The 27582-nt window shown below is 37.0% G+C and overlaps 1 protein-coding gene across 1 annotated transcript; it reads left to right on the top strand.

The window, feature by feature from the left end:
* Positions 1-737: 737 nt before the first annotated feature.
* On the top strand, positions 738-27582 carry LOC149216242 (disease resistance protein RPV1-like). The gene is made up of 5 exons (XM_089391171.1): positions 738-857; positions 992-1066; positions 14313-15202; positions 15320-16646; positions 27305-27582. Exons 3-4 carry the CDS (start codon positions 14610-14612, stop codon positions 16614-16616), a joined length of 1890 nt encoding a protein of 629 aa, XP_089247297.1. The 5' UTR covers positions 738-857; positions 992-1066; positions 14313-14609; the 3' UTR covers positions 16617-16646; positions 27305-27582.

Raw genomic sequence — 27582 nt, 5'->3', positions numbered from 1 at the left:
GTGCTGAATCCAAATATGCAGTTAAAAAACCATTTTAACTGCAACAAATCAATATTTAACCTCAATTTCTTCCGCCGCATTCCGTCACCGAATCTCCAAAAACTCACATTATAGACAAGTCCATTGATTCACCGTAACTCTATCACAACGCGCGTGTTAAACAGCTATCAACGAAGCATGTAGCGGGACATTTAATGCACAATGGTATGCGGGTTGGCAAGAGCTATTTCCAACCCCATAACATATTTATGACGCCTGACATGTTCGGGAGATAGCCGTTTATAACGCGCAGCTTTTTCTTTTTTTCTATAATTATCCGGACGCGGTGTTATAAAAGGTTATTTCCGGTGCATGTCAGAGTGTCATAAATATGTTATAGGATTGGAAATAGGACTCGCCATGCGGGTTAGCTCTTGCCGCAGCTACAGGGGTAGCTACAGGGGTGTGACTTAATGGTGCAATTAATACTTAGGAGGTTGGTTTGTTTTGGTTTTATGATCCACCCACATGTATTCACATTCTAATTTGGTGTGAGGCCGCCTCCATCACGCGGCGAGCCTCTCCAGATAAGGGCGGTGTTAACTTCAAGCTGCGCTGTCACATACATAGGTTGGTGGACCGGCTCGGGATCCTCACCCGGATCAACGGTGTTGTTCACTCCTTTGTGATCCAACGGTTGTGTTCATTCCGGGGTTCCCTTACCTCTAACTTTGGCGAGATTGACCTCATTTGTTTCTGCAAACCTCCCGCGAGGCTTGCTCTGATGCGGCGATGGTTCGACAGTGCTGGTCTTGTAATTCTGGTGAATTGGTTTCCGAGTTTAGCTCCACGGCCTGGCAGTGGGCTAACCTTTACAGGTAACAGTTTAAGTGTTTCCTTCCAGCTGGTTCTCTGTTCCTCTTTTACTTTTCTGGTTTTTTTATGGCTGAAGGCGCACATGACATTCTAGGTACCCTAACCAGTTTCCACTGTGATTTTGATGGCTACGCAGAGAGTTGGGGTTCCAGAGCTGGCTCGGCCTGCGTAATGGGGCAACTCCTTTACAGCTGTAGTCCTTCAACTCCGGGTAAGATCTTGCCCCGGTTGTAGGGAAAGGCTTAAGGCGTGGCTAAGGCTCTTCTGCACTTATGCTATGCTTGTCTCTCAGCCAACATCCTCAATTTGGAGGAGGGTTAGGTTTTAATGGGTTTATCCCCAATTGTATATTTATATCAAGCAACGATGTAATTAACAGTTAGATAGTTCTCAGAGTTCATTGCTGCTCTAAAATTTAGGCGGTTTACCAGTTAAACTCATTGTGATAATGGTGGTCTGCAGAATTTATATGGGTTATCCACTCTGATAATGGTGCGCATACCACTGCTAACAGTGAGGGCACTGTTTGACTAAGCTTTGCTTTTTTTGGAAATTTCACTGTACTGATACTTATATTTATCCGACCTGTTTTTGCGTTTTTTTGAAACAATTTCATGAGTACAATGTGATGCCATACCTGGTTTCTTTATTTTTCTTATATGCACAGATTTTAGTATTGGTTACGTATTACCAATTTTCACATATGATCTGTCAGCTAGCCCGAACTCCGTTTTAGTTATTGCAATTTGTTTACCTGAGCATATGACTGATAAAACCCTACAGTGTTCTTACCATTTGTATCTAACGGCTCTGTTAACCAGCGCCAATATACTTGGCTTCCTCGATTTTCTTCGTTCCTTTTGTATTTCTGCGCTTCACTTCCGACTCTCAGGGTTCCACCGCCAGAGGGTTTCTCTTTTTTTGCTTGATTGGTTACGTCCGTGGGGTTTGGCCGTCGACTTCCTCTGCCCTCAGGGTTACAGGTTTCGAAACAGTACAAACCCTTACCCCAGATTTTTGGCCATCCCATTCCTGGTAGCCTTACTGTGTACTACGAATTGGATTGTTTTCTTAAGCTGGGTTTCATTGTTTATAAATTTGTCAGAAACTTAATTCTGGTGTAAGGGAGTGGCTCCACACACTACGGTGTTTATTTGGGGCTATCTGGTAATTTTGTCCTCTCAGTTTCCGATAATTCCCAGGTGTGTTAGACCTGGTATGTGAGTTCACTGTCTTTGAAAACCGTCTGTCATTTCCGCGTGTACTAATTCTTTATTTCCTTCTTTCTAAGTCCATGATTCCAACTGCAAGCAGGGAAGCTTCTCCTGGCTTATAGTCAGTTTACTGCACTCTCTCCTATATGCGAAATGGGTCTTCACACTGCCCAATTTCCTGTTTGTTTTGGTCTCTCAGAGTACCCTCGGAATGTTGTCCGCGTTCCACTGTTTACCAGGGCTTCAGTTCTTTCGGGTATCTGATTTTCTATAATTTTTCAATCCCTCCACAGTTATTTAATTGAAACAACTCTTAAGTTTACCACCCCTTCACAGTTACTTAACTCTGAAATACTGACTAGCACAATCACTTTTTTTTTTAAAGAAAACAGAACGAAGAAAAGAATAGGTTTAACTAAGCAAAACCTAAGCAATGACAAATAAGAGTGAAAACACTTCTCAATAGAGAGGTACGTACAATCCCTTTAGCCAGATAACAGTTAATGTAGAAGAACTCTGCCCGACCCCCTACACTAATTAAGAATCTGTAACCTGCAGAAAGTAACCATTAGGATTGGGGTGGAGAGTGGAGTGGAGTGGAATGCCTTATTAATCTAGGATGAAGAGTAACCATTAGATTTAACAACTTTGATGAGATTGGCATAAAAATACCTATCAGTAAGATTTTTTTTGGATAGACTTGGTGAGTAAGAACATAAAAAAAAGTGAGAAACAAAGATGTTGGGGAAAAAATTAATTAGCTTCAAATTTCATAATAATAATAAATTTAATGTAGAGAAAAATAATTTTGATTATTATAAATATATATATATATATATATAATTTATTTAAAATTACAAAACTAACTTATTATTAAAATTCCAACATATTAATATTTTAAATAATTAAAATACATTATTTTATTTAAAATATATATTTTAAACATTTATAATTTATAAATGCCAATTCAAATATAATTATATTTTCTAAAATAAAAAAATAAAATCAACATATACATTTTGATTAAAATTAAAAACAACCTTTTAAATCTGGTTACTGATCAGTATGAGCTTTCAATACCATAAATATGAATTTACTGGACGCGGCAAACCTTGATTACCGAGCAGAATTGGGTATCACGTCAGATCATAGGACGTTTAAATTTACAACAATGCCTGCTTTACCGGGTTCACAGCGCAATCCGGTTGAATTTACAGCATAGTTTGCATTCCGAAGTGGTGGCAAGCCTTAATTACCAGACACAGATGGTTATGACGGGTAGTCCGGCTGACTTTAAATTACAGTTGGCATCCCGTGGTCGCGGCAAGTCTTAATTACCAGACACAGAGGGACTTTAGTTAACAGACAGATGGTTATGACGTGCAGTCTGGATGACTTTAAATCTGATTTGTTTTTAGTGATTTTTTTTTGGAGTTTCTTGTGTTAGAATTTGGTGGAAAAATTTGAGGTGAAATCTTGATTTGTGTCAGTTAAACTGGTTTTTTTGGCTGTATATATGAATTTAGCACACTGAAAAACCCTAGGGCACTTGGAATGGGCAGGAGTTACCAATCAAACTTGTGATTTCAAAATATTATTGCTAGATTTTAGAGAACTTGAACCAGAAAAACCCATCAGAAAAGCTTCCAAAAAGTCACATTAAAACAACTCACTTTAAATCACAGTTGGCATTCCGACGTGGTGGCAAGCCTTATTTATCAGACAGAGGGACTTTACATAAAAACAGGTACCATTAGGACAACTACATTAAAACTAGCAATTGCCTCAAAAGGTGCAAAGAAAAGCTGATAGGTTTATTAAATTGAAAAAGTTGTTAGAGGAATGCATTTATAGACATGTATGACAATAATTTTTGCATTTTGAGTTTGGGATTATAGTGTATTATCTTGGGGCATATCACACATTGCAAATATAAAGATAACTACCTATTAAAAACATATCGATCATTAAAAAATGGAATTCATTGCATCAGAAACAAGATTGCAAATATAAAGATAACTACCTATTAAAAACATATCGATCATTAAAAAATGGAATTCATTGCATCAGAAACAAGAAAATGAGTTCATTCTAAATAACATCCTTACATTTACTTTTCATTATAATATAAATCCATACATCATAGACTATTATGTAATAATATTTCGAAATTAACATTTACCCAGAAATTTTAATTAATTCAGGGGAAGAATGTAAGAGATTTTTTCCACATATTATTTCAGTATTTGGTTTTATCTAGAATTTTACTTCAAAATTTGTGTTTGAAAGCAAAATAAAAATTTGTATTTTTCAATTTGATATAATAAAAATATTTTAAATTTATATTTCAAAAGTTGTATAATATTAATGACAAAACTGATATTGATAAATTACGAATCAAACTATAATTTACATATAAATATAAACAACTTGAAAACTCAAATACATTCATAGTTTTCTGCCCTTAAACAAAGATGGCTATCACATCAGTCTCGTGAAAAAAATATTTTTTACGTAAAGGTTTCACATCAGTCTCGTGAAAAAAATATGTTTTACGTAAAGGTTTCACATCAGTCGTGAAAAAAATATGTTTTTTTTTTTTAACAAAGTCGTCTACTTGTGTATTATAAAACTTGCGATTCAAAAATTATTACAATAAGAGAAAGTTTCCAAGAGCTGAGATTCAAAATTAGGCTCGCAGACCCATAGTTCTCGAAGCTCTTCTTAACTACACTTAATACTGAATTTAAACGGCTATATTGCCTTACAAAGGATCCTCCTATCCATTTATAACTGCACCGCATGAGTAGGGATGTGAGGCGGAATGACTGATCATATCTGTCCTCGAGTGATCTGAGGCGCTCTGTGTCTGTCCTTGTATTCTGTAACAGGTATGGGCATGATCACGCATTCCTTTGGTTCCGGGAGAGTGTCGAAGAGTGATGCTGTTGTTTCCTTGCATGTTCAGGTCCTGATGCCGATTCCCTGTCCTGTACCCTCCGTTTTGGCAGTCGAAATCAATTTGTAGAGCAGAAGATCTCTTTTTCGCTGGCCTGTTATCTCGAGTTAGATGCCTGAGGTGACTAGCAATCAGATACATTGGGATTAAGATATATCTATGGGATATCATGATCATATATTTCCTCGTTCTCCCTCACCTGGCCCGTGGGTCTTTTGATGGCCTTGTTGGCCAGCTCGTCAGCTGTCTTATTATGAATTCTGAGGACGTGTTTATAAGTCACGTTGTTCATGCCCCTGGCCTGTTCAAGGATTCTGTCTTTTGTTCTGTTCAGGGCACATTGGTTGAAGTTGCTCCCCTTGTTTAAGGCTGCTATTAGGATTGCTGAATCTCCCATCACTAGAAGGTCATGAATTCCCCTCCTCCGCGCTATGGAGATCCCCAAAAGGAGGCTATATGCTTCTGCTTTGTTGTTTGACAAAGTCCCCAAGCTCCATTCATATGTTACCATCGTTTTTCCTTGGGGGTCCTTTAAAACTCCCCCTGCTCCAGCTATGCCTGGATTGTTCTTTGAGGCCCCGTCGAAGTGTAGTGTGTGCCTCTTTTGCCTTTGGATCCAGTTGTTAACTTCCTCTTTTGACCCTCTGATCTTCCATTCACTCTGTCCAGATCCCTTGATTGTCTTGAATTTTGGATTTGGCTTGCAGTTGAATCTTTGAACCCATGCTTTCACTTGCTCAGTTGAGTATTCCGGGTCAGCTTGTTGAATCCCGTTGGCTTCAATAGTCTCAGCTATAAGCGCAACAGTTTTGGCCAGGATATTTGAGATCCTAGGTTTTTTGTCTTTGAAGATGCTTGCGTTTCTGGCGAGCCATATCTGCCAGCAGAGGTTGGGGGGAATGCTGGACCAGAGTCTCTTGGCGAGGGTTGTGTCTTTGGATGGAAAGGGAGAGAGTTTCCCCCAGCCTTTCTGAAGGAGAGAGACCTGGTTGGGAACCTCCCCTGTCTCTAGAGGCCTGGTTATGAGCTTCCAGCATGTCGATGCTATAGGGCAGTCTATGAAGAGGTGATTGAGGCTTTCTTCCTCTTTCCTGCACATAACACAGATGGAAGGCCCCTGGATCCCCTTTTTTCTCAAATTCTCAGCTGTTAGGAGCTTGCCATGAAGCAAGGTCCAATTGAAGAGTTTTATCTTCGGGAGACTTTCGATTTTCCAAGCGTTCTTGTGATATTGCCAATTATTCAATGCAGCTTGATTTTGGAGCGCTTTGTAACCTTCCCTAACCGAGTAGGTGCCTCCATTTGGGTCCCATATGAAACTGTCCTCTTTCCCCTTGCTTGTGGGAGCTGCTCCTGCTAATGAGAGTTTAAGGTTGTTCCATTGCTCCTTTAGACCCTCAGGAAGATGCCTGATTTTCCAGCCTTTCCAGTTGTCATGGTCCCAATTTGAAATATCAAAGAGAGTTGTGAGATTTTTATCAGACGTCCACTGCTGCAGCCGCCTCAGATGGGGAAGCTTTTCCTTGGCTTCCTGACCCATTATTTTGTCTTTCCATATGCTGGTTTGCTTCCCATTGCCTGGGGCTTTGGAGATATGAGATTTGAGGAGAGTTAAAGATTTTTTGATCAGCTTCCAAACCGGGGTGCATTGTCTTTCTGTGATTGTGTCGGAGAGGATATTGCTGTTGCTTCCACTTAGGTATTTTTTTTCAGGACCTCTGCCCACCAAGAGTCTTTCTCAGTTAAAATTCTCCATATTAGCTTGAATCCCATTGCCAAGTTTGCCAATCTGGGCACTTTAATTCCTAGCCCGCCTTTTTCTATGGGGAGGATGACCTTTTCCCATTTTACAAGACTGAATTTCTTCGTTTCTTGCTTTCCTCCCTTCCAAAGAAAGCTTCTAAGGATGAGCTCCATGTGTTTATGGATACTTGAAGGGGCGAGCGTTATGGCGAATTGATAAATAGGGAGGGCTGATAAGATGGACTTGATAAGGATTGTTCTTCCTGCTAGATTGAGCCAGTGCATCCCCCAACTTTGAAGTTTGCCTCTAAGCTTCTCGATCAAATTAACCCATACTTCGTGTTTGATTGATTCTTTGGCCAGCGGGAGTCCTAGGTACAAGAAGTGAGACCAACTAGATTGGGCTGGAATTTCCAGAATCATAGCAATCCTTTGAGTTATATGTCTTGGGACATTCCAGGTATATATTTTGCATTTGTTGTTGTTTAGTTTTCCCCCCGATGCTTGAAGGAAGAGATCAAGGATGGCCTTGAATCTCCTTGCCATAAGGCTTGAAGCTCCACCTATTAGCAGAGTGTCGTCTGCAAATAGGGAGTGATTGATCCCTTTAGCTCCTCTGATTATGTCCACTCCAGTGATTTCCTTCAGCCTTCTCTTGTTTTCTAAATGCAAGCTTAGTGTTTCCGCCATTATAATATAGAGAAAGGGGGATAAGGGGCAACCTTGCCTCAATCCACGGGTGCTTATGAAGGCTCTGCAAGGCCTCCCATTGATGAGCGGAGCTGTCCAATTCTGAGAAACACATTCCATGACCTTATTGATGAAATTCCTTGAAATCCCAAACTTTGCAAGCACAGTCTCCAGGAAGGCGTGGTTTACCCTGTCAAAGGCACTAGCCATGTCCAACTTGATTATCATTCCTTTCTCATTTCTAGCTATACTGCTGTGAATTGCTTTTTGAATCATAATTACATTATCGGTTATGTGCCTCTTGGGAAGGAACCCACCTTGGTTGTCAGAGATGATAGAAGGGAGAATTTGTTTCAGCCTGTTAGCTAGGATTTTTGAGATAATTTTATAAGACACATTGCAGAGGGAGATGGGTCTGAACCTATCAAAAGATTGGGGGCTTGGATCCTTTGGGATGAGGGCTAGGAACGAAGATTTAACACTACTTCCCAATTTGCTTTTACTGTGGAAGTTTTTCACCATTCTGAGGAAATCTTTTTTGATAATATCCCAATGGGTTTTGTAGAAGCTTACCGTGAAGCCATCCGGGCCTGGAGCTTTGTCCAGGGGCATGCTGTTGATGGACCACTCCACCTCTTCTGAAGTGATTTCTTTATCCAGATTGCTGTTTTGAACTTCAGTAACCTTCCTTTCAATAATTTTGATGAAGTCCGGGTTTTCTTTGTACTGAGGGTCAGCTGAGAGCAGGGATTGAAAATGGTTTGTCGCGGCCTCCTTGATTTCCTCACTCTCTGTTAACTCTTTCTCATTAAACCTTATCTTGCCTATATTATTTCCAGCTCTCCTTAACTTGAGGCAGTTGTGAAAGAAGGAGGTATTTTTGTCCCCCGACTTGATCCAGAGACATCTAGACTTTTGCCTGAGCTCTTCCTCCTCTTTTCGATGCTGGTTGTATAAGGCTTTGTGCATCTCCGCTTCTACCTTTTGATCTTCTGCTGTTTCTTGCACTATCTCCCTTTCCTGATTCCATTCCTCCAAGCTTCTTTGCAACTCTGTTTTTGTCCTCCTTTCCTCGTTTGCGTGGTTTTTTGCCCAATTTTTTATAGCGATCCTTAGGTGTTTGATCTTTGATTCCCAGACATAATGCGGTGAGCCTGTTATCTCTATCTTCCATGTCTCCTTGATCAGAGATTTGAAGTCCTCGATGGCGTCCCAGGTCTTGTTATATTTGAAAGGGAGGGGGCCCAAGTTCTCTTCTTTTTCCAAGTGCAGCGCTACAGGTTTATGATCAGAAGCGGAGCCCAGTAGGGTTGAACTGTGGACCCTTTGAAAGCTGATTGCTGCACTCTCCTGTACAAGAATTCGGTCAAGCCTTTCTTTGATATTGTCTCTGCCTATCCTTTTGTTAGACCATGTGAAGCGGCCATTTTGAGGGGGGATGTCTATAAATTTGTGAGCTTGTATGATGTCCTCCAGTTTGTCTCTGAATGGATCAGTGAAGTACTTCCCTCCAAGTTTTTCTTCTGCGTTCCTGATTAGATTCAGATCTCCTCCAAGAAAGATCTTCCTTCCTTGTAAGGCCTCTATATCGTGAAAAAAATATGTTTTTAGTAAAGGTTTCTCCACCTATTTCAGAATAGGAAACATATAACCAAAAAATATGAACAATAGTGTCTGACATATATCAACCATGGGAAAAGTTACGGAGTTGACCACATCGCTAAATATGACACACACTTGTTAGTAATAAGTTTATATAAATTATAAATTTTACTGTTAAATGAATAAGTCATAGCTTCGAGTTAATAATTTTTTAATGTTTTATGATTATGAGTTAAAACATTGTTAAGTATGACATTTGCGTGTTATTAATAAGTTTATATTAATTTTAAATTTTACAATAATTTAAAATGTTGAATAAGTCATAATTTTAAGTTAATAATTTTTATAATATTTTATGGTTATGATTTTTTTTATTTTATTTTTTAATTTTAATATTAATTTATTTTAATAATTTTTATAATGTTTTATGATTATGATTTTTTTAATATTAATTTATTTTAACAGATTATTTTATTAATCACAATTTATATTAATTTTAAAAATTAAATAAACATATTATCTATTTAATCACAAATTATATTAATTTAAAAAATATATTATATTAATTCAAAATATGAGCTCAAGTAATAGAATCTTGCAGAAATTTATAGATTATTTAAAAAAAAACATAATTGTCACATTCAAAAATGGATTATGATAAAAGATTCAAAAATAAACATCAATCCTACAAATTGTATTAATTTAAAAAATATATACATAATTGTCACATAAAAATATATACATAATTGTCACATTCAAAAATTGATTATGATAAAAGATTCAAAAATAAACATCAATCCTACAAATTATATTAATTTAAAAAATATATTATATTAATTCAAAATATGAGCTCAAGTAATACGGTCTTGCAAAAACCCATAAATTACTTTAAAATTTTTAAAAAACATAGCTAACAATTGTCACATTCAAAGATTGATTATGATAAGAGATTCAAAGACAAACATCAATCCCACAACATTGAGAGATTGAATGTCACGGGGGTTTAAAGAACAGTTTTTATTCTTTCGATCATGTTTTATTGTATGCATAGTCTAATAATTTTTGAGAGATTGAATGTCACGGGGGTTTAAAGAACAGTTTTTATTCTTTCGATCATGTTTTATTGTATGCATAGTCTAATAATTTTTTAGGTGATATTCTTTTAGTTGATTTTGTTTTAAATTTGATTGGTTTAGTTTGTTTTAAATCTAATTGAATATTTTTTGAAATAATATATTTGAATTTTGTAATCTATGCAATTTGAAAATCCAGAATTTTTTGAAAATAAAATTCATTATGATGTAATTTCAAATCATCTAAACATCCAAAAAAATTTAAAGGCAAAAATCATTACACAATCTAAGTACCCAGAGATTTCTGGAGACAAAACTCATTTTAAACTCATAATCTTGAGACAATTTGTCTCCAAATTCTGATACAAAAATACATGCTTAAGTTGTTCTTTATCCTATATTATTATATGAAAATAATAATTTAGCATATCATATGTTATTGTATTATATGAAAATAATAATTTAACACAAGAGTGTGGCAACCAAACAACAACTAGAAACAACTATAAACATACGGGACATTATCATCAATTATAAGATTTGTTAACATTTAATTCCATGATTAGCAATACAAAGCACGATTAGAGAAGCACAAGGAAGTAGCAGTTATTTTTTTTGGGTACTCTGTTCAAGCCATCTTACCTTTGTAATGACTATTTTTTTAACCCCAATTTAGTATTGGGATTGCTCAAAGTTTTTATACGGTGTATTTCAAAAATACATGCTTAAGTTGTTATTGTATTATATGAAAATAATAATTTAACACAAGAGTTTGTCAACCAAACAACAACTAGAAACAACTATAAACATACGGGACATTATCATCAATTATAAGATTTGTTAGCATTTAATTCCATGATTAGCAATACAAAGCACGATTACAGAAGCACAAGGAAGTAGCAGTTAGTTTTTTTTTGGGTACTCTGTTCAACCATCTTACCTTTGTAAAGACTATTTTTTTAACCCCAATTTAGTATTGGGATTGCTCAAAGTTTTTTTACGGTGTATTTTTATAACTTAATAATAAAGGATTTTTGGAAAAGCCATTCTTGGTTTGTTGAAAAATTGGGATGGAGGTGTTTAAGGGAATTAATTCAATCTTTTTAAATACAAAATAATCTTTTAATTGTCAAGATAGAAAATCTTATAATTTTCTAATTGAGATGATAGATATTTTGGCTGAGTAACATAACACTTATAATGAATTGTTGTTGGAAGCAAAGACCATATAAGTATTAAGATGGTCCCGAACAAGTTCCTTTAAAGTCTGATGAAATTCAGCATCAATATTCGAAACTGAATCATTGTCTATTAACTCCCTCAATTACTATTTCTTTTGCAGTCGTAGATTATAAATAATGTTAGCTAATTTTTCATCTATGTTAGTTGACACCAATTTCTCACTCTACCAATTTCTCACTATATCTCCTTGATCCTCCTTCTAGGTTATATGAATCCTAGGTTTAATCCTGTTGGATGCAAGAAAAAAAAAGAAGCAATCAAATAGATTCAGGAAAACCCAATATTCATAGAGATGTACATTTCAACACCAGACTCCATAACAATCAAAAGCAAGCTAGAACATCCTCCTTGTTTGAGAATCACTTTGAATTTAATAACATAACAAAGGATTAAATAATATAAATATATTATTAAAATGAATTAAACTTCAATGTCCAAACAAACCTGTCGTAGCCAAATAAAAGTATAAAATTCTATGCAAATGCAAAGCATTATTACATAGATCTTGCAAAGCACCACATTTGGAAAATGGGTTTCTCCAAAAGGTTTTATCAAAACAGATATTTAATTTCACAAATAATAGAAATGGTAGTAACAAGCCATTAAAGTCCAACTGTGTGCAAGTGGCACGCTGAATCAATAATAATGATAATGACCCAAGTTCAAAATGCACCATGCTCTGTCCTCGGATAAATCTAAGAGAAAATATTGAATGGCTTTAATAGCCCTGAGTTACATCTCTTAGACAAAGGTATCCTAATTGAAGAGCAGTTTCATATCTTCACCAGTGAAAAGATGGGGTTTAACTACCATACATTTAATGACCCAAGTTCAAAATGCACCATGCTCTGTCCTCGGATAAATCTAAGAGAAAATATTGAATGGCTTTAATAGCCCTGAGTCACATCTCTTAGACAAAGGTATCCTAATTGAAGAGCAGTTTCATATCTTCACCAGTGAAAAGATGGGGTTTAACTACCAAAAAAATGTATGGAAGGAAAACTAAAAGCTTCGTTGAAAGGATCCAACTCTTTGTAAAAGCTGAAATCAGTTAGGTGTAACAAAGAGAAAATCAACACAAGTTTAGACATATATACATGATTTCTATTTGTAGATATTCCTGGTTGCTTCATGAAGGTTCTTCTTCTATTGTAATTTGAGGATTAAAGGGCCATTCTTAAGATTTCTCCAGTTTTCTAAATAATGGTATCCAAAACATCTCCGGGCAGAGTGATGTATGTTTGCTTGATTAGAATATCGAAGAACAATGATCCCTTTATCAGTGGAATCGAGTTGTGGTCGCTCCGCTCCGAGATGGCATGTATGAAGTATAGGCTAATCCAGGAAGAACACTTATTTCAATATAGAATTGATGCTGGTGGAAGTTATTCGATGGTTAGGTGAACATTTTGATATATTTAACGAGGGAAATCTAAGCGTTTTAATTAACAAGCTAGTGGTGTTGATATTAATCGGTTTTCCTATTAGTTACAATTTATATTAATATATATTTATACAAAGTATAAAAAATAAGGATAATTTTTGTTAATGAATTAGCTAAAGAATTTATATTAATATATATTTGTACAAAGTATCACTGTACATATATTTACAAATATTGTATAGGGTATAACAAATATTGTATCAATCATTTTGTCAATATATATTTTATACTTCAAATATCAACATGTGATTATGATTCTCATGTGATTCTTTACAGGTGGTCTGTTCCACCTTCCTATGTTTCAAGGACAAAGGGACAATTTGTAAGAATCATTGGAGAGACCTCCAAATTTCAAGGGACAATATATGGGATAGCAAGGTATGGTGCATAGGGAAAACCCCCTCTCAAAATATATATAGAAAAAAACCCATTTGGTTAAGAGTAAATAATGAAAAGAGAATGAGACTGAGGTATCCGATAACCTTTGACCCGAAAAGGCAGGTGTATCAATAGTTCAGGTGCGACAAATCGATCACATCTTTTGACAGGTCCTCACTTTAGAGACCCAGTAAATATGCTCGGGAACTCTGGAGTAAATATGGTGCATTTAATTCGGCGCAAAAATATTGGTGCATTTAATTCGGCGCAAAAATATTGGTGCACAATTGTTAAGCGGAGAGGAGGAAGGTGAGCACAAAATCTTTGCACAGATGTTAGCCAGAGAGGAAGAGAGGAAAAGGTAGACTAAAATGAGAAGTGCCTTGATTCAAAAGAAAAAGAAAGGTTTATCTATTTAATGTGGTTGGTTTTATAAATATAATTAAAAAATTTATTATAATATGAAAAATAGTTGATTAATGTATTTGTTAAATGGATTAAATAAAATTTATTTATATATAAATTAATATTATAAATAATAATGAAGAATTTATTATAGAAGAACTTATTAGAATTGAAATAATTTCAAATCTTTAAAAAATTAATGTTAATATAATTTTTTAAATTTATTAAAAATCATATACTATCATTATTAATAAACATATGCTGAAAAATATGGCGCACAGCTCATTGTTTTGAATGGTAGGTATAAATTAATTAATTAGTACGGACATCGATTTGGTATTTCTGCGCATCTTTGATGGGCAAACGAGTGAAACATTAATTATTATTCGCCAGCTCATTGTTTTGAGTGGTCATTGTTTTAAGTGGCTACGGCATGAATGGTAGGTATCGTTATTTGACTGTGCATGATCTTAATATTTCTAGTTTAGTTTGGAAATTAATGACGGTGCATGATCTTAATATTTCTAGTTTAGTTTGGAAATTTATAGAAATTGTGGTAAAATTTTGATAAAATGTCTAAAAAATTATAGAAATTTTGGTAAGATTTTGAGAAAATTTGACAGCAATTTCTGTGGAAATCCATGTTATAGTTATTGATAATCTATTTTCACCCTAAAAACACCATTGTTTGAATTTTTTTTGACCAGGTCTATCATGCAATTCCTCGGTCTAAGTATCCTTCTTCGGAAAAAATTGCCCACCAGTGTATAGTCCCTCATGAGAATGCTTTTGCTTCATCATCCTCTTCTCAATCATATGATCCCTGCTGCGAGTTATTCGTAGAACAGCGTGGTTCAGAGGTCAAAATTAACACCTTAGCCAGCGATTGCTACCGCCGCCTTCTCTTCTGTGTATTGCAATTCTTGAGGATTTACCTGTCCATCGCCTTGTCTTCTGCGTATTGCAATTCTTTCGGATTTACCTGTCCATCTTCCATCATTCTCATGGGGTTTTCCACGCCCCATGAAAACGCTCCATCCTCTTCTTTCACACATGAAAATGTTGGTGTTACACCCATCTCTTACACCCCTCATGACGATTATTCGTCCCTCTCCTCCGCGCCCTGCTCTGTGTCGACGGTTTATACACTGGGCTACGATGTGTTCATAAATAATCGTGGTCCAGATGTCAAGGACACCTTTGCCACCGATCTCTATCATCGCCTTGCTCCTTGCGGATTCCGAGTGTTTCTAGACAAGTATGAAATGCGTGCTGGACTCGATCTGGCTTGTCAATTAAAACAAGCTATAGAGACGGCCTCGATCCATATTCCTATTTTCTCTCCACGGTACGCAGAATCTTGTTGGTGTCTCGATGAACTTCTTCAAATGTGGATGAAGACATGCGAATCAGATCGGGACATTCTTATTCCCGTATTTTATGGGGTCAAGCCTTCTGAGGTCCGGAAGATCGCTAATGGACCGTATGGTGAAGCCCTGCGCAGCCACGAAACGAAGCACCGATTCAATCCCTCTTGGGAATCCGCTCTTTGTGATGCCGCAAACATAAGTGGTTTTGAGCTAAAGGCGTGTAATGGGTGAGAACCTTTCCCCGCTCACTAATTATTGTTATGAGTTTTAATTTTTTGGATTGATAGGGGTAGGCCACTTTGAATAGACATTTCTCACTGGTTCTGTTACTCTCTAATATACAGGGGCTATGAGAAGTTATTAAATGAGGTCGTGGGACGCGTATTGGAAATAGGTAAAAAGACACCATCGAAATATGTCACCGGAGAAGAATTCTTCAAAACAGTGCCATGGCAGCAGCCTAGACTTAAGGCCATGGTTGTGGGAATTGTGGGTCCAGGCGCAGTTGGAAAGACAATGCTGGTCCAAAATTTCTACTACAGCAAAAGATCAGAATATAGTGGATCATGCTTCTTACCCGATGTCAAAGAAAGCTCTGCAATTTCCTTGCGGAGGACACTTGTTAAGAAATTCACTCAAGGAATGGACGCTCTTATAGTTTTGGATGATGCGGATCATGCCGGTCAAATTGTTGAGGTTTTGTCAATTTTGGATAATCTTGGTTCCAATAGCCTGATTTTGGTAACGTCTCGTCACAAGCATGTCCTCAGAGGAGCAGGAATACCAGAGACATCAATTTATAATCTAACGGGACTTTTTATACCAAGTCCAAATACAAATACAAAGTTCAGATTGGGATGCGACACACTCAAAAATATACCATCTTCACTCGACCCGTTTAGGATGTTGGAGGAATTGTGGCTGCACGATTCCCCAAATCTGAAATGTTTATCATGTTCCTATGGTCTGTTCAACCGGTTGACAAAGTTGGACATAGTGGACTGTGGCATAAAGTCCCTGCAAGGAGATATGAACAAGCTGAAAGTTTTCAGAGTATACAACTGCCCGTTGGGCGAGCTGTCATTCAGAAAGGTTCCAGGTAGACCAATCCTTGCAAGAGAGTCGAGATTGCTCGGCGCGTCGAGTCAATCCTCTCCTCAATCGTCTCCCCAAGACGTCTGTCCCAACCTTGAACATCTCCTGATTAACTGTTGTAGAGATCTTTCGAAGGTTGGACCATTGCCAGCAACACTGATAACTGTGGATTTGAGCTATTGCCCTAGATTGCGTGAAATAAAAGGGCTCGACTATGTGGCAAGACTAGAACAACTAGATATCAGTGGGTGTAAAGAAGTAGAGGAGCTGCCAAGTCTGGAGAAGTTCACATGTTTGACGAGTTTGAAGGCTTCTAGATGTTCCAAGCTCAAGAGCATACAAGGCCTGGCTGGCCACAATACAAAACTTCGTAAACTACATGTTTGCGAATGCCGGGAGATACAGCTGCCAGGTGTGGAACATTGTCAGTCTTTGGTGGAGCTGGATGCTTGTAATTGTGGTAACCTCCTACGGGATGATAGACTGCTCCAGCAACTGCGCCAACGTCTGAAGGCCGGTCTCAAGACAGACAAGGTTGATCATTAGATTTGGGAATTCGCTTATTGAAGTGTCCAAGTAAGTTTATTTCGCTGAGTGCTCAAATTAAAACCTTGAAAAGTTCAGATCATAACAATTATCTCTTTTAATCACACTCACCCCGGGAATATATATTGTAATGGATTCCAACAATTATTGGCAAATTTCGGTTTTTCTTTTAAAGCTGGTGCTTTACAATTTAAAAATAATAATTTTTATTTTATATAAAATATTCATTTTCCAGTAAATAGTTTAGTCTTATTCTTTTACATTTTATTTTATTTTAGGATATTTTTAGTTAATTTTATCTGAATTTTTTTAGATGAATATGTGAAATTTACACATTTGAAATTTATGTGTTAGGATGCTGAATCTATTTAGATTGCAATATAGATTGCTTTTCTTTAAAATGTGCGGGGTAAATTGGTTTCATTGAGCATTGTTAAAGGAACTTAGGTCAAGTGGTATTATTCACTATTTGTGTCTTATTGTTGCTATTTACTGCACAATTTTATTCTTTCTTTCAATAACTTCATTTTGGTGTGGAGTCCTTGCCACTCTTCTAGTCTTATGCTTTTCACAAAATTCATTAAATTCATGAGAGATAAACTCACCTCTTTTATATAATCATGAACACTTGATTTTTAGGCTAGGCTCATTTTCAATTAGAGCTTTGAAAGCTTTAAAATTTTCAAATGCTTCACCTTTCTCTTTAAGAAATGTAATCCATGTCATTCTTGTGTCATCATTAATAAAAGGCATACAATATGTCTCACATTTTAATGTTTGTGTCATTTTTGACCCACAAAGATTTGTATGAATAAGTTTGAATGACTTTGATCAGTGTTATTTTGTCTTGAACCTAACCCAAATCTATTTTACATGCTCATGTAGCTTACAAATAATATCATTTGGTTTTGAGATCTTTGGCATCTCTCTCATTGCTTGTGCTTTGCTGAAAGTTTACTGGGCTATCAAGCTGATATAACCCATCCTTCTAAGTCATAACCAACTCTCATCCATTTTCCCCATGCAACATTTTTTGGCTCCATCTAAAATATATACATTACTTGAGGTTTTAGTTTCATTTTCCACCACTCTTCTAGAATCTACTTTTCTTATTTTACATCCTTTAGAATGAAATGTGAGATCATATCTTTGATAAAATATTTGACTAACATTTAGGACCATCAACATACAAAAAATTTTGAGCTTCAATTTTTCCATTAAAGACAACTACCCTTTTACCAATTATTCTGGCTAGTGCATTGTTTCCAAATGAGACACTTCTTTTTTGTCTTCCTTAAGAGATAGAAATTTGATCTTATCTCTAATTACATGCTTTGAGCATACACTATCAATGCACTGTTGACTTTCTTGGTTTTGAGTGTATAGTACAAAACCACACTCTTCTTGTCTTTCTTGTTCTTTTTCCAAATCTTTGTTCTTTGATTTTCATTTCTCACAATAACTTCTTGTATGCTTGGATTTAGAGGCCTCAAAAGTGTTGAAGTGTTGTTTCTACAATCATGAGCTTTGTGCCCAAATTATTGCCTTTAAAACACTTAACAAAATTATTGCCTTTAAAGTTTAAAACACTTAACATGATCTATTAAAGGGGCAAATGAATTGTAATGTTTGAAAACCATTCTCATTAATGCTTTTAGGATTGTTGCTCACACAACCATTTTGTGAGATTTTATATGATCCCCTACTCTTATTCATCATATAGTCATTACTTGCCTATGCTTTATAATCTATTGCTATATAACCAAAATTATTACATAAAAGTAGTAGATATAAAAGAGATTTTGATACATGGATTAAAAATCCTACATGATGGAATTGATCTTTTAAATCCATTCCCAGTAGTGGATTGGTATTCACTTCTTTACCTGGTGTTGCTTATGTTGCTAATGAGGTCATGTCTCTGTTGATCCTTATCTTCATTTCCAACTCTACTTACATTGTTGCTAGATCCTTTGAGCACATTAACATAGCTTCTAGATTCTTCTTTGCATTTCCTTTTTGATGTCCTTGAGCTTGATTTCACTTGGAAGTTTCATGATAACCGATGCATCTTTTAATAAAGTTGATCCTTAGAAACTGAGAATGTCATCTAAGATTTCATCACTCTTTCCAAACTTCAAACTTGGATTCAGTTGATCAGTGGAATTTTCTAAATCATGTATTAAGGAAACAATCTCAACTTTTAGTTTCTTACCATGTCCTTTTTCTTTGGGTGGGCTTAGAAGCATTTCTTCTCTCTTCTTTTCCTCTTCCAGTTGTAACTTCATGTGGGATACTACTGATTCATTAATATCATGATTCTTTTCTTTCTCATATTTCTATAATAGATACTCCACATTTTTAATTTTTCTTCGAAGTCTTTCAATTGCTACTGCGACAAAAAGGCAAGTTGGAGGAGGAGAATATGTTGTGGTACGATTAGGTTTATTGTGACAACTCATTGTTAGAGTGCACAGGGCACACATTTGATGCCCACGGTCTTAAACTTCAATGGTACACAATTGATCAATGCAAATGCAAACCTCAGATTCACTAGCATCAGAAATATTATCTTCAATCCCATCTTCTTGATCAGTGGAAGAAGACACTGAAGAGGCAGCGACAAATACAATGTTTTTCTGCCTGGCTCGATTGGCCTTCATAAGGGCCTTTTCTAACAAGATATTAACCTCTGGATTGAGTTGTCTATGAATTTCCAGGGTGTAGGCCAAACCTTTCAATGCAGGAAACCTTCCCATACATGGAGGCCATCATCAGAGGAGTTTGTTTGTTGTGAATTAGGGCATCAAGATGCAAATTCCTGTCCAACAGATATGACAGGGACATCAATCTGGCAGCAACAATATGCAATGGAGACATCTTTTCATAAACTGTGGTCTTTGAGATAAATGGGGCTCTAGCTTAAGAGGAGCCTCTACCCTTTGAAAATCCCCTTGCTGGACGACAGAGAAGAAGGCGTGTTCATTGGAGACACTGCAGCTCAGAGCCTGACCCATTTATTACCAAATCTTGCCCGCTGAATCCCCAATACTCTGAGCCTCTTGTCAACACCCTTCAAGCATTTGAATCCTGAAAAATCTAACACGGGACTCTTGAAACCAACCGTGTAATCAATCAGTGAATCCCATCTCTGCTACATCAGAGAAAGACAGATCCACTGAAAGAACAAATACCCAACTACAACAAGTTTATTAACATGCATAAAAAATGGTACTATCTATCTGCCAAGTTCCGTGTGAAAATAGTTTGACATCTACTTACGATTGGAAAGCAATCCAAAGTAGTTTGGATTATTTTAAGTTCAAAGGTCTCATGAACTACTATACTACAGATTACATTATTCTTTTGTCAAACTGCAAAGCTATATAAACGATGTAACCAGTGAAAATACTAACTAGTTAAAAACAGAAACAGAAAATCGGAAATTAGTGCGCACATGATGCAGAATACCAGCTCCTATGTAGAACGAATTTAGGTAAATTTTCACCAAGAAATCGTGCCACAAAATTAATTACTGTGGAGAATTCAATGAGGATCAAAGAATTAAAGGGAGCTTTGGCTCTGTTTCATTTCCCAGGTCCTAACGCAGCTTCAGAACTAAATTGGAAAACGAGAGTAAAAATAGCTTTAGATGCAACACAGGGTAGTTTTTTCATGTCCTCTTTTCTGTGATGTACTTTATAAAATTTTTGGAAAACGTGGTTTTTTCATGTCCTCTTTTCTGTGATGTACTTTATAAAAATTTTGGAAAACGAGAGTACAAATAGCTTTAGATGCAACGCCTGGTAGTTTTTTCATGTCCTCTTTTCTGTGATGTAATTTATAAAAATTTAAACGCCGGTAGATGTTGACTGTATGCTTCAGAAGGAAAACGACCTATTTTTCATGCAAATTTTTATGTAGATTTCTACATTTATCTCTTAAAGGGAATTAATGCATAACAATATCTCCATTTTTATTCAAAGGATTGGAATACATGCATGTACATTGTACCCCAAAGATTATTCACGGGGATGTGAAAACAACGAACATTCTTCTTCCGGAAGGAAATTTGGCTACACCCATAGATTCAGCACAAAAAAGTTGGTTACAACAATGGAATCCAGAGAAACGCAAGACTGAGGTGTACTAGTGCAAAGGAGGTTATTGGCAGAGGATAGAACTAAGGATTAAAGTCTATTGTTACAAAAAGTAAAAACAAAGAAGGCTGAAGATACAGAACACGGAAAGAAATTACAAATCCAAGTCTCTTCATCAAAAGGAATTGAAAAAATTGTCTGAAATTCTACAAAGCCAGAGGATGGAAGTGCAAAAAAAAATCCAGACAAGGAGATTATCCATCCTGATTTATCATAGGCTACGGAGGTTCCTTTCTTTTCAAATATTTTGCTGCCTCAGATGGCCAGAAAACTCGGTGCTCCTCCAGAGAAATGATTCCCAAAAAGAGTTTCCTGCCTCAAAGGCATCCTATCATCTTTAGTATTTAATAATAATAATAATAATTCAAAGACATCCTATCATCTTTAGCATTTAATAATAATAATAATTCAATGTAATTGTGATTATTATTATTTTATATTATTGTTATAATAATAATCATAATATATATGTTTGATATAACCTTATCCATGTATATGTATATCAACCTGATATAAGCCTATCAACCTGATATAAGCCTATCCTTGTATATCAACCATATTTATCTTGATAAATATGATTGTGCTAATTTTACATATCCCAAGCTCTTTCACATTCCTTCTTGGTAGAGCCAGATGGTTGTATTGATTGACATAAGACTCTCATGTGGGGGTCAAGAGAAAAAAGATTCCCAAAAGTTGGTACCTGTCGCACAACATTTCACTCCTCTCGAGCATCTGCCTCCATAAGCTCTGGGCCTGAATTCAAATCAAAGTTAGGGCTTACATTCAAATCCAAGTTTGTTCTAGCCCAGATCCCATTACTGCTTACTGGTGCGCCAATTTCAGTAAATCCTGTCAAATAAGGAGGTCGGGGATGAGAAGGAAGCATTGCACCAGAGGTCAGTAACTGAGTAGCCAATGGGGAATATGAAGCAGACCCTGAAGAATCTAAGAAACTAAACAAGTCCCTTCCAAAGCTTCAAAACAGTTATTCCATTCTTTACCTTGAAACACAAAGCAATAAAAAATGATCTATCCTTCTTTAACTATCTACACAGTGAAATCGGAGTCAAAGCCATCAAATCCTGCCCTACACACTCGAATCTCCCCATGCTATTCGCACTAGACCATGAGAGGCAGAATGAAGCATGTCGTGCAACCTGCCCTCCCTGCAGGGTCCATGCCACGCTGCGCTGTTATGGGATCCGTCTCACCAGATTTTGATTTAAGCTAACCGGGGCACAACAGAATGGAACAGTTGTGAAATAGGGCTGCCACCCATAACGAACCTTTGTCGATGAGGGTCGTTGGATCCATGCCTTATTAACCAAGTTTGGATCTGTTGCCACCTTGCCAAAACAGTTTGCAATTCAAATCACAGGCCAAGGAGAATCTAATCGTCTAACAAGATCGAATGGTGCAGACAGACACCAGTACAGCAAGGGAGTTGGTTTCATAGAGAAACGCCTTACGGCCTAATTAAAAATTATAAAATTAAACTGGTGAAAGCAAAAGGCGGAAATTTGGCACTACCCACTATATTACAATATATACTCCGTGTGTGATAAAAGAGAGAAACTACAACTCCCAAGGATTTAGCATGAGCTTCTGGGGTTTTTAATTTCATACCCAGAAAAAGTATACACATTCTCGTTTCCCCACATGAATAAACAATTTCCCAAGTCGGATAATAATCAGTGACCATCACCAGATGAGCCCGGCTTTCAAACGTTGGCGCAATTGGTAGAGACTGTCATGAGCCCATTGGAGTTTGGGACAACCACGAGCATCCAGCTTCTCGAAAGACTTACAAAGCGGTCAACACCTGGTAGCGCTCGCATCTCATTGCATTTGCGAACTTATAGTCTCCGAAGATTTGTACTGAGGTCAGCCAATCCTTTTATGGTCTCCAGCGTGCAACATCTAGAAACCTTTAAGCCCTTTAAAGATTTGAATGTTTTGAGACTTGGCAGCTTCTCCGATTTTTTACACCCACTGGCGTTTAGCTGTTCAAGTCTTGCCTGATCAGGGAGCCCTTCTATATCCCTCAATGTGTTGCAACAACTCAAACCCACTGTTCTCAGAGTTTTTTGGCATTGATCCAACCTTCACCAGATTTCTACAAGAGTAGATCCAGAGATGTTGGAAGGTTAGGACATAAGCCTTGAGGACAGGATGCCTCCGATTTACTGGTTATTCCTAGGACTTCATTTCCAGGATTTTTTTTATTTTCGCTCAATAATTTATAAAGGCATACAACATATTTTACCTCTCTGATTTTGAAACCATGAAAACTGCTCAAACTGTATTCTAGTTTCAACTTTAAGGAATTAGTAAGCACTTTTCTCGTTTTTAATTTCATACCTAACAAAAGTCTACACATTCTTACTTGTACACACGAATAAATGATTTTCCAAATCGAATGATCATCAATGGCCGTCACTAGAATCATCGACCTGGACGACAACCACGAGCATACAGCTCTTCCAAATACTTACAATTCTCAACACCTAGCAGTTCTACCATCTCACGGCATTTGCAAATATATAGTCTTCGAAGATTTATACTGTCAGGCAACCCTTTTATGCTCTTGAGGTTGTAACATCTATAAGCCTTTAAGCTCCTCAAAGATTTCAACTTTTTCGAGACTTGGTAGCTCGTCTACTTTTTCACACCCACTTATGTCTAGCTGTTGAAGTCTTTCCAAATAGCGGAGCCCTTCTATTTCACTCAGTTTATTGCAATAGCTCAAGTTCACTTTTATCAGTGTTTCTGGCAGTGATCCAACCTTCACAAGATCTGTACAAGAGTTGATCCAGAGATGTTGAAGGTTGGGACAGACGGCTTCAGGAGAGGGTTTAGTGGGCCCGTCTAGCATTCTCTGATCTCGTAAAAAGAATACTTTATTTTCAACCTTTCTGAATGATAGCTGGCCCAATGATGAACCATTGTATACTCTGAAAACTTCGAGATGGTTCACCTTTGCGAGATCTTCTGACAAGGATTTTATTCCCCGTCCAGTATATTCAACTCTGTTAACCGGTTCAACAGCCCATAGGAACCGGATAAACGTTTCAAATTTGGGGAATCATGGAGCCACAATTCCTTCAAGCTCCTAGGCTGGTCCAGCGAAGATGGCAGCTTTTTGAACAGATGGTTCACCTTTGCGAGATCTTCTGACAAGGATTTTATTCCCCGTCCAGTATATTCAACTCTGTTAACCGGTTCAACAGCCCATAGGAACCGGATAAACGTTTCAAATTTGGGGAATCATGGAGCCACAATTCCTTCAAGCTCCTAGGCTGGTCCAGCGAAGATGGCAGCTTTTTGAACAGATGGCTTTCTAATATGATTTTCGTTTTCGGACGTGGTGTATAGAGTCCCGTTAGAATATAAATGGATGTTTCTGATATTTCTGCTCTTTTGAGGACTTCTTTGTCACGCGACGTAACCAAAATCAAGCTTTTGCACCCAAGGATATACCTAATTGGCATAACCCTATCCATTTGATCGACGTGATCCACGTCATCAAAAGCTATAAGAGCATGAAAACGTGTAGAACCGTTTAAACGTGAGATCTGCATTTTAAGCTCATCTCTACCTTGATCAACAGTATCTATTTGCACATCCAATTGAGTCAAATCCTTAATAAGTGTCCTCTGCAAGGAAATTGCAGAGCTTTCGTTGACATCAGATAAGAAGCATGATCCACTGTAATTTGATCTCTTGTTCTTGAAGAAATCTTGGGCCAGCTTTGTCTTTCCAACTCCCCCTGGACCCACAACTCCCACAACCTTGGCCTTGGAGCTACGCTGCTGCAATAGCACTGTCTTCTGAAATTCTGGTTTGGTGACATATTTCAATGGTGTTTTTTTACCTAATTCCAATACGCGTCCCACCACCTCATCCAATAACCCCCTGATTATTAGTGTAATTACCCCTAGCAATCCAACAAATTAAGATCGATAACAATAATTAGCGAGTGGAGAAGAGTCCTCACCCATCACACAGCCTCTAGCTCGAAACCACTTAATCCTGCGGTATGTGAAAGAGCGTCTTTCCAATCCCGAATCGTTTGGGGATTGAATCGCTTCTTCGTTTCCTGGCTGCGCAGGGCTTCATCATACCGTCCCTTATCCGTCGACCGCACCTCATAAGACTGGACCAAAGAATGGCCCGATCGGATTAGCAGGTCTTCCATATTTGATGAAGTTCATCGAGAGTCGAGACACCAACACGTTTCCGCTTACCGTGGAGAGAAAATGGCAATATGGATAGAGGCTGCTGTATGTGTTAAATTACTGGCATGACACAATTTTTTCTTACCTGTAAATCTGTTTCATTACAGTGCCATATATGGTTTGCTCCATAATAATGTTTATCGTAAGCACTAGAAAGTGTGTCATAGAACTTTTGCACAACTACTAGGCGCAAATTTAATGCTCTATCTCTGTCAAGGTCTTCAGCGGTATGCAATGCAAGTTCTGGATGCTTTTTTTTAAACCCAAACCACCATGATTTACTAGGAAACCTATCTTTGAATGGATTTGGCCTCCCTTGACAGATTTGAACAATTGTTGATTTGAGTTGTATTAACTCTAGCCCATGTCCCAATTGGGCCATCTCTTTACACCACTCAACCACCTCGGCCTCCTCCTCAGTGATAATTGTAAGAGGCGCTCTACGTTTTGTATGAGTCAGTCCATTTATCCAATAATGTATTGATGAGGGAGGAATATCATGTTTTTTTGTAGATGCTCGAATTGAGTATCCATTAAACTCTATGTCGTCAATTGCAACTAACATTTGTTCTTTTGTCCATCCTCTTATAGCACTGATCTTTTTAGTCGAGCTTGCTCCTTGGAGTGTTGTTGATAGTGGTTCTATCGCTGATGATGTGTTAACATCAGCGGCTGCCACATGGTCATCCCCAACAATGTTCTCTGGTGCATTGTTGGCATTGACATCAGCCGTCCTGTCCTCATCAGACGATGTGTATCGCAGCTACGCACCCCTTGTCACTCTCCTGCGACTTCTCCTTATACGAGCAGTATAACTTCCTTTTGCCATAGATGCAACAACCTGTAAAATTATTGCATGCATTTACACATTAGAATATTTGTAAATTATGCTTTCATACAACGCAAAAATACTTCTGCTTTATTACAGGGAATTATCAACATGTATGTTACAGGGAATCGAATTGCATTACTTCGTAGTCTTTCATTGCAAATTACTTCGTAGTCTCTCAATTGCCTCCCTGTTCATCAGTTTAGCAACTTTTATATGGATATCTGCTAATGGGCTTCGAGTAGGATTCTATGATAGAAGTTGCAGTGCAGTTGAAGGCATTATTTAGCAATGAGTTTCCAAGGCTTTTGCTCATAATTCCTTTATAGCAAGCTGGGTTTATCAGGATGCATTTCCATGACTGCTTTGTTAATGTAAGAATAGGAACTAGCTAAGGCATAAGCAAGTGAAATGTGCACATATATTTTGTTTCAAATATCATTTTCCATTTTTTTGCTGTTTGACATTGCCAAAAATGTCTCAGTACTGCAACTTTTCCATTGCAGTCCATGGCCACCATTCCAGGCATAGTAATTAGTTTGGAAACTCAAACAAAATATGGTCGTATGCTCCAGAAGAGTGCTATGCCTGTCATAATCACAGTAAGGCTGGTCATAAATTCTATGTTGGGAACAACTTGCAGCTGTGATCAGCCTTGGAATGGACTTATCAGTCATTAAAAGTTTTAGAAAACTGCACTGAAAAAATTAAGTATGTTGAAGGCATTCATTTTTTTAATTTCAAGGAATGGTTTTAACTTTTCTAAATAGCTGTATTTAGAACCTATTTTTTATTCAATGACTGTTTGTGAAACCGTCCAGCTATCCTTTTAGCAGTTATGGCCAGACAGATCATGTAAGAACTCTGATAAATGAAAACAGAATTGTGAGAAGAATGAGTTTCAATCGCTGTTTGTGAAACCATCCAGCTATCCTTTTAGCATTTATGGCCAGTCAGATCATGTAAGAAATTTGATGAATGAAAACAATGAAAACATAACTGTAAGAAGAATGAGTTGTAATTGATATAACTAACTTGGATATATTGGCAACTGTTTTGTGATTGTCTTCAAGTTTGTTGAATAGTTTGAAAGCATAAGATGCAACTTCAACAGTGGGTGGCCTTCTTTTATAGTTTTTGGCACTTGAATTTAATTGGTGGACATGGATGCACATGGATTGCAATGGCTTCATTTTGAATGTGTGGTCTGGATTTAACTTGATGTGATTTAATGGTTGGGAATTGGTTATTTGTTGATTCATATGCTTTGATCTGTTCTAATGAGAAATAGAGTGAGTTGGGTGTCATTTATTGCAGTGATTGGGTCTGGGTGTTATTTATTGAACAAAGTGGGTTTAAATGTTATTGGGTTGGGTGTCATTTATTGAACATAGGGTGTTTAGTTGTTGAACAACACAGTTGTTATGGTTGACATACATTCTCTTTTATTATGTGCAGGTAGTGATATTTATTTGGGATACAAAGCTTCAATTCTAATGAGTGGGGGTTGAAGTCACTGCTACTTTGTGCTTTTGGAATAGACCATTTTGGAAGCCTTTATGGTTTTAGCTGTTTTCTAGTTCGGTCAATATGGGTTGCAGCCTTAAGTAGTAAGATACTATTTATGGACAGTTGTAAACCTAGTCAATGTATGGGGAAATTTTAGACATAAATTAATACTTATTTATACTTAATGTTATTTATTTTTATTTAAATAATGGTTTCAAAAATCTCAA

This window comes from Pinus tabuliformis, chromosome 1_1 (assembly GCF_031772625.1).
Source record: "Pinus tabuliformis cultivar Carrire ecotype Pingquan chromosome 1_1, CPIR1, whole genome shotgun sequence".
NCBI classification, from domain to species: Eukaryota; Viridiplantae; Streptophyta; class Pinopsida; order Pinales; family Pinaceae; genus Pinus; species Pinus tabuliformis.
Note: the sequence above shows the minus strand (reverse complement) of the source record. Positions and strands in the feature narration are given on the sequence as shown.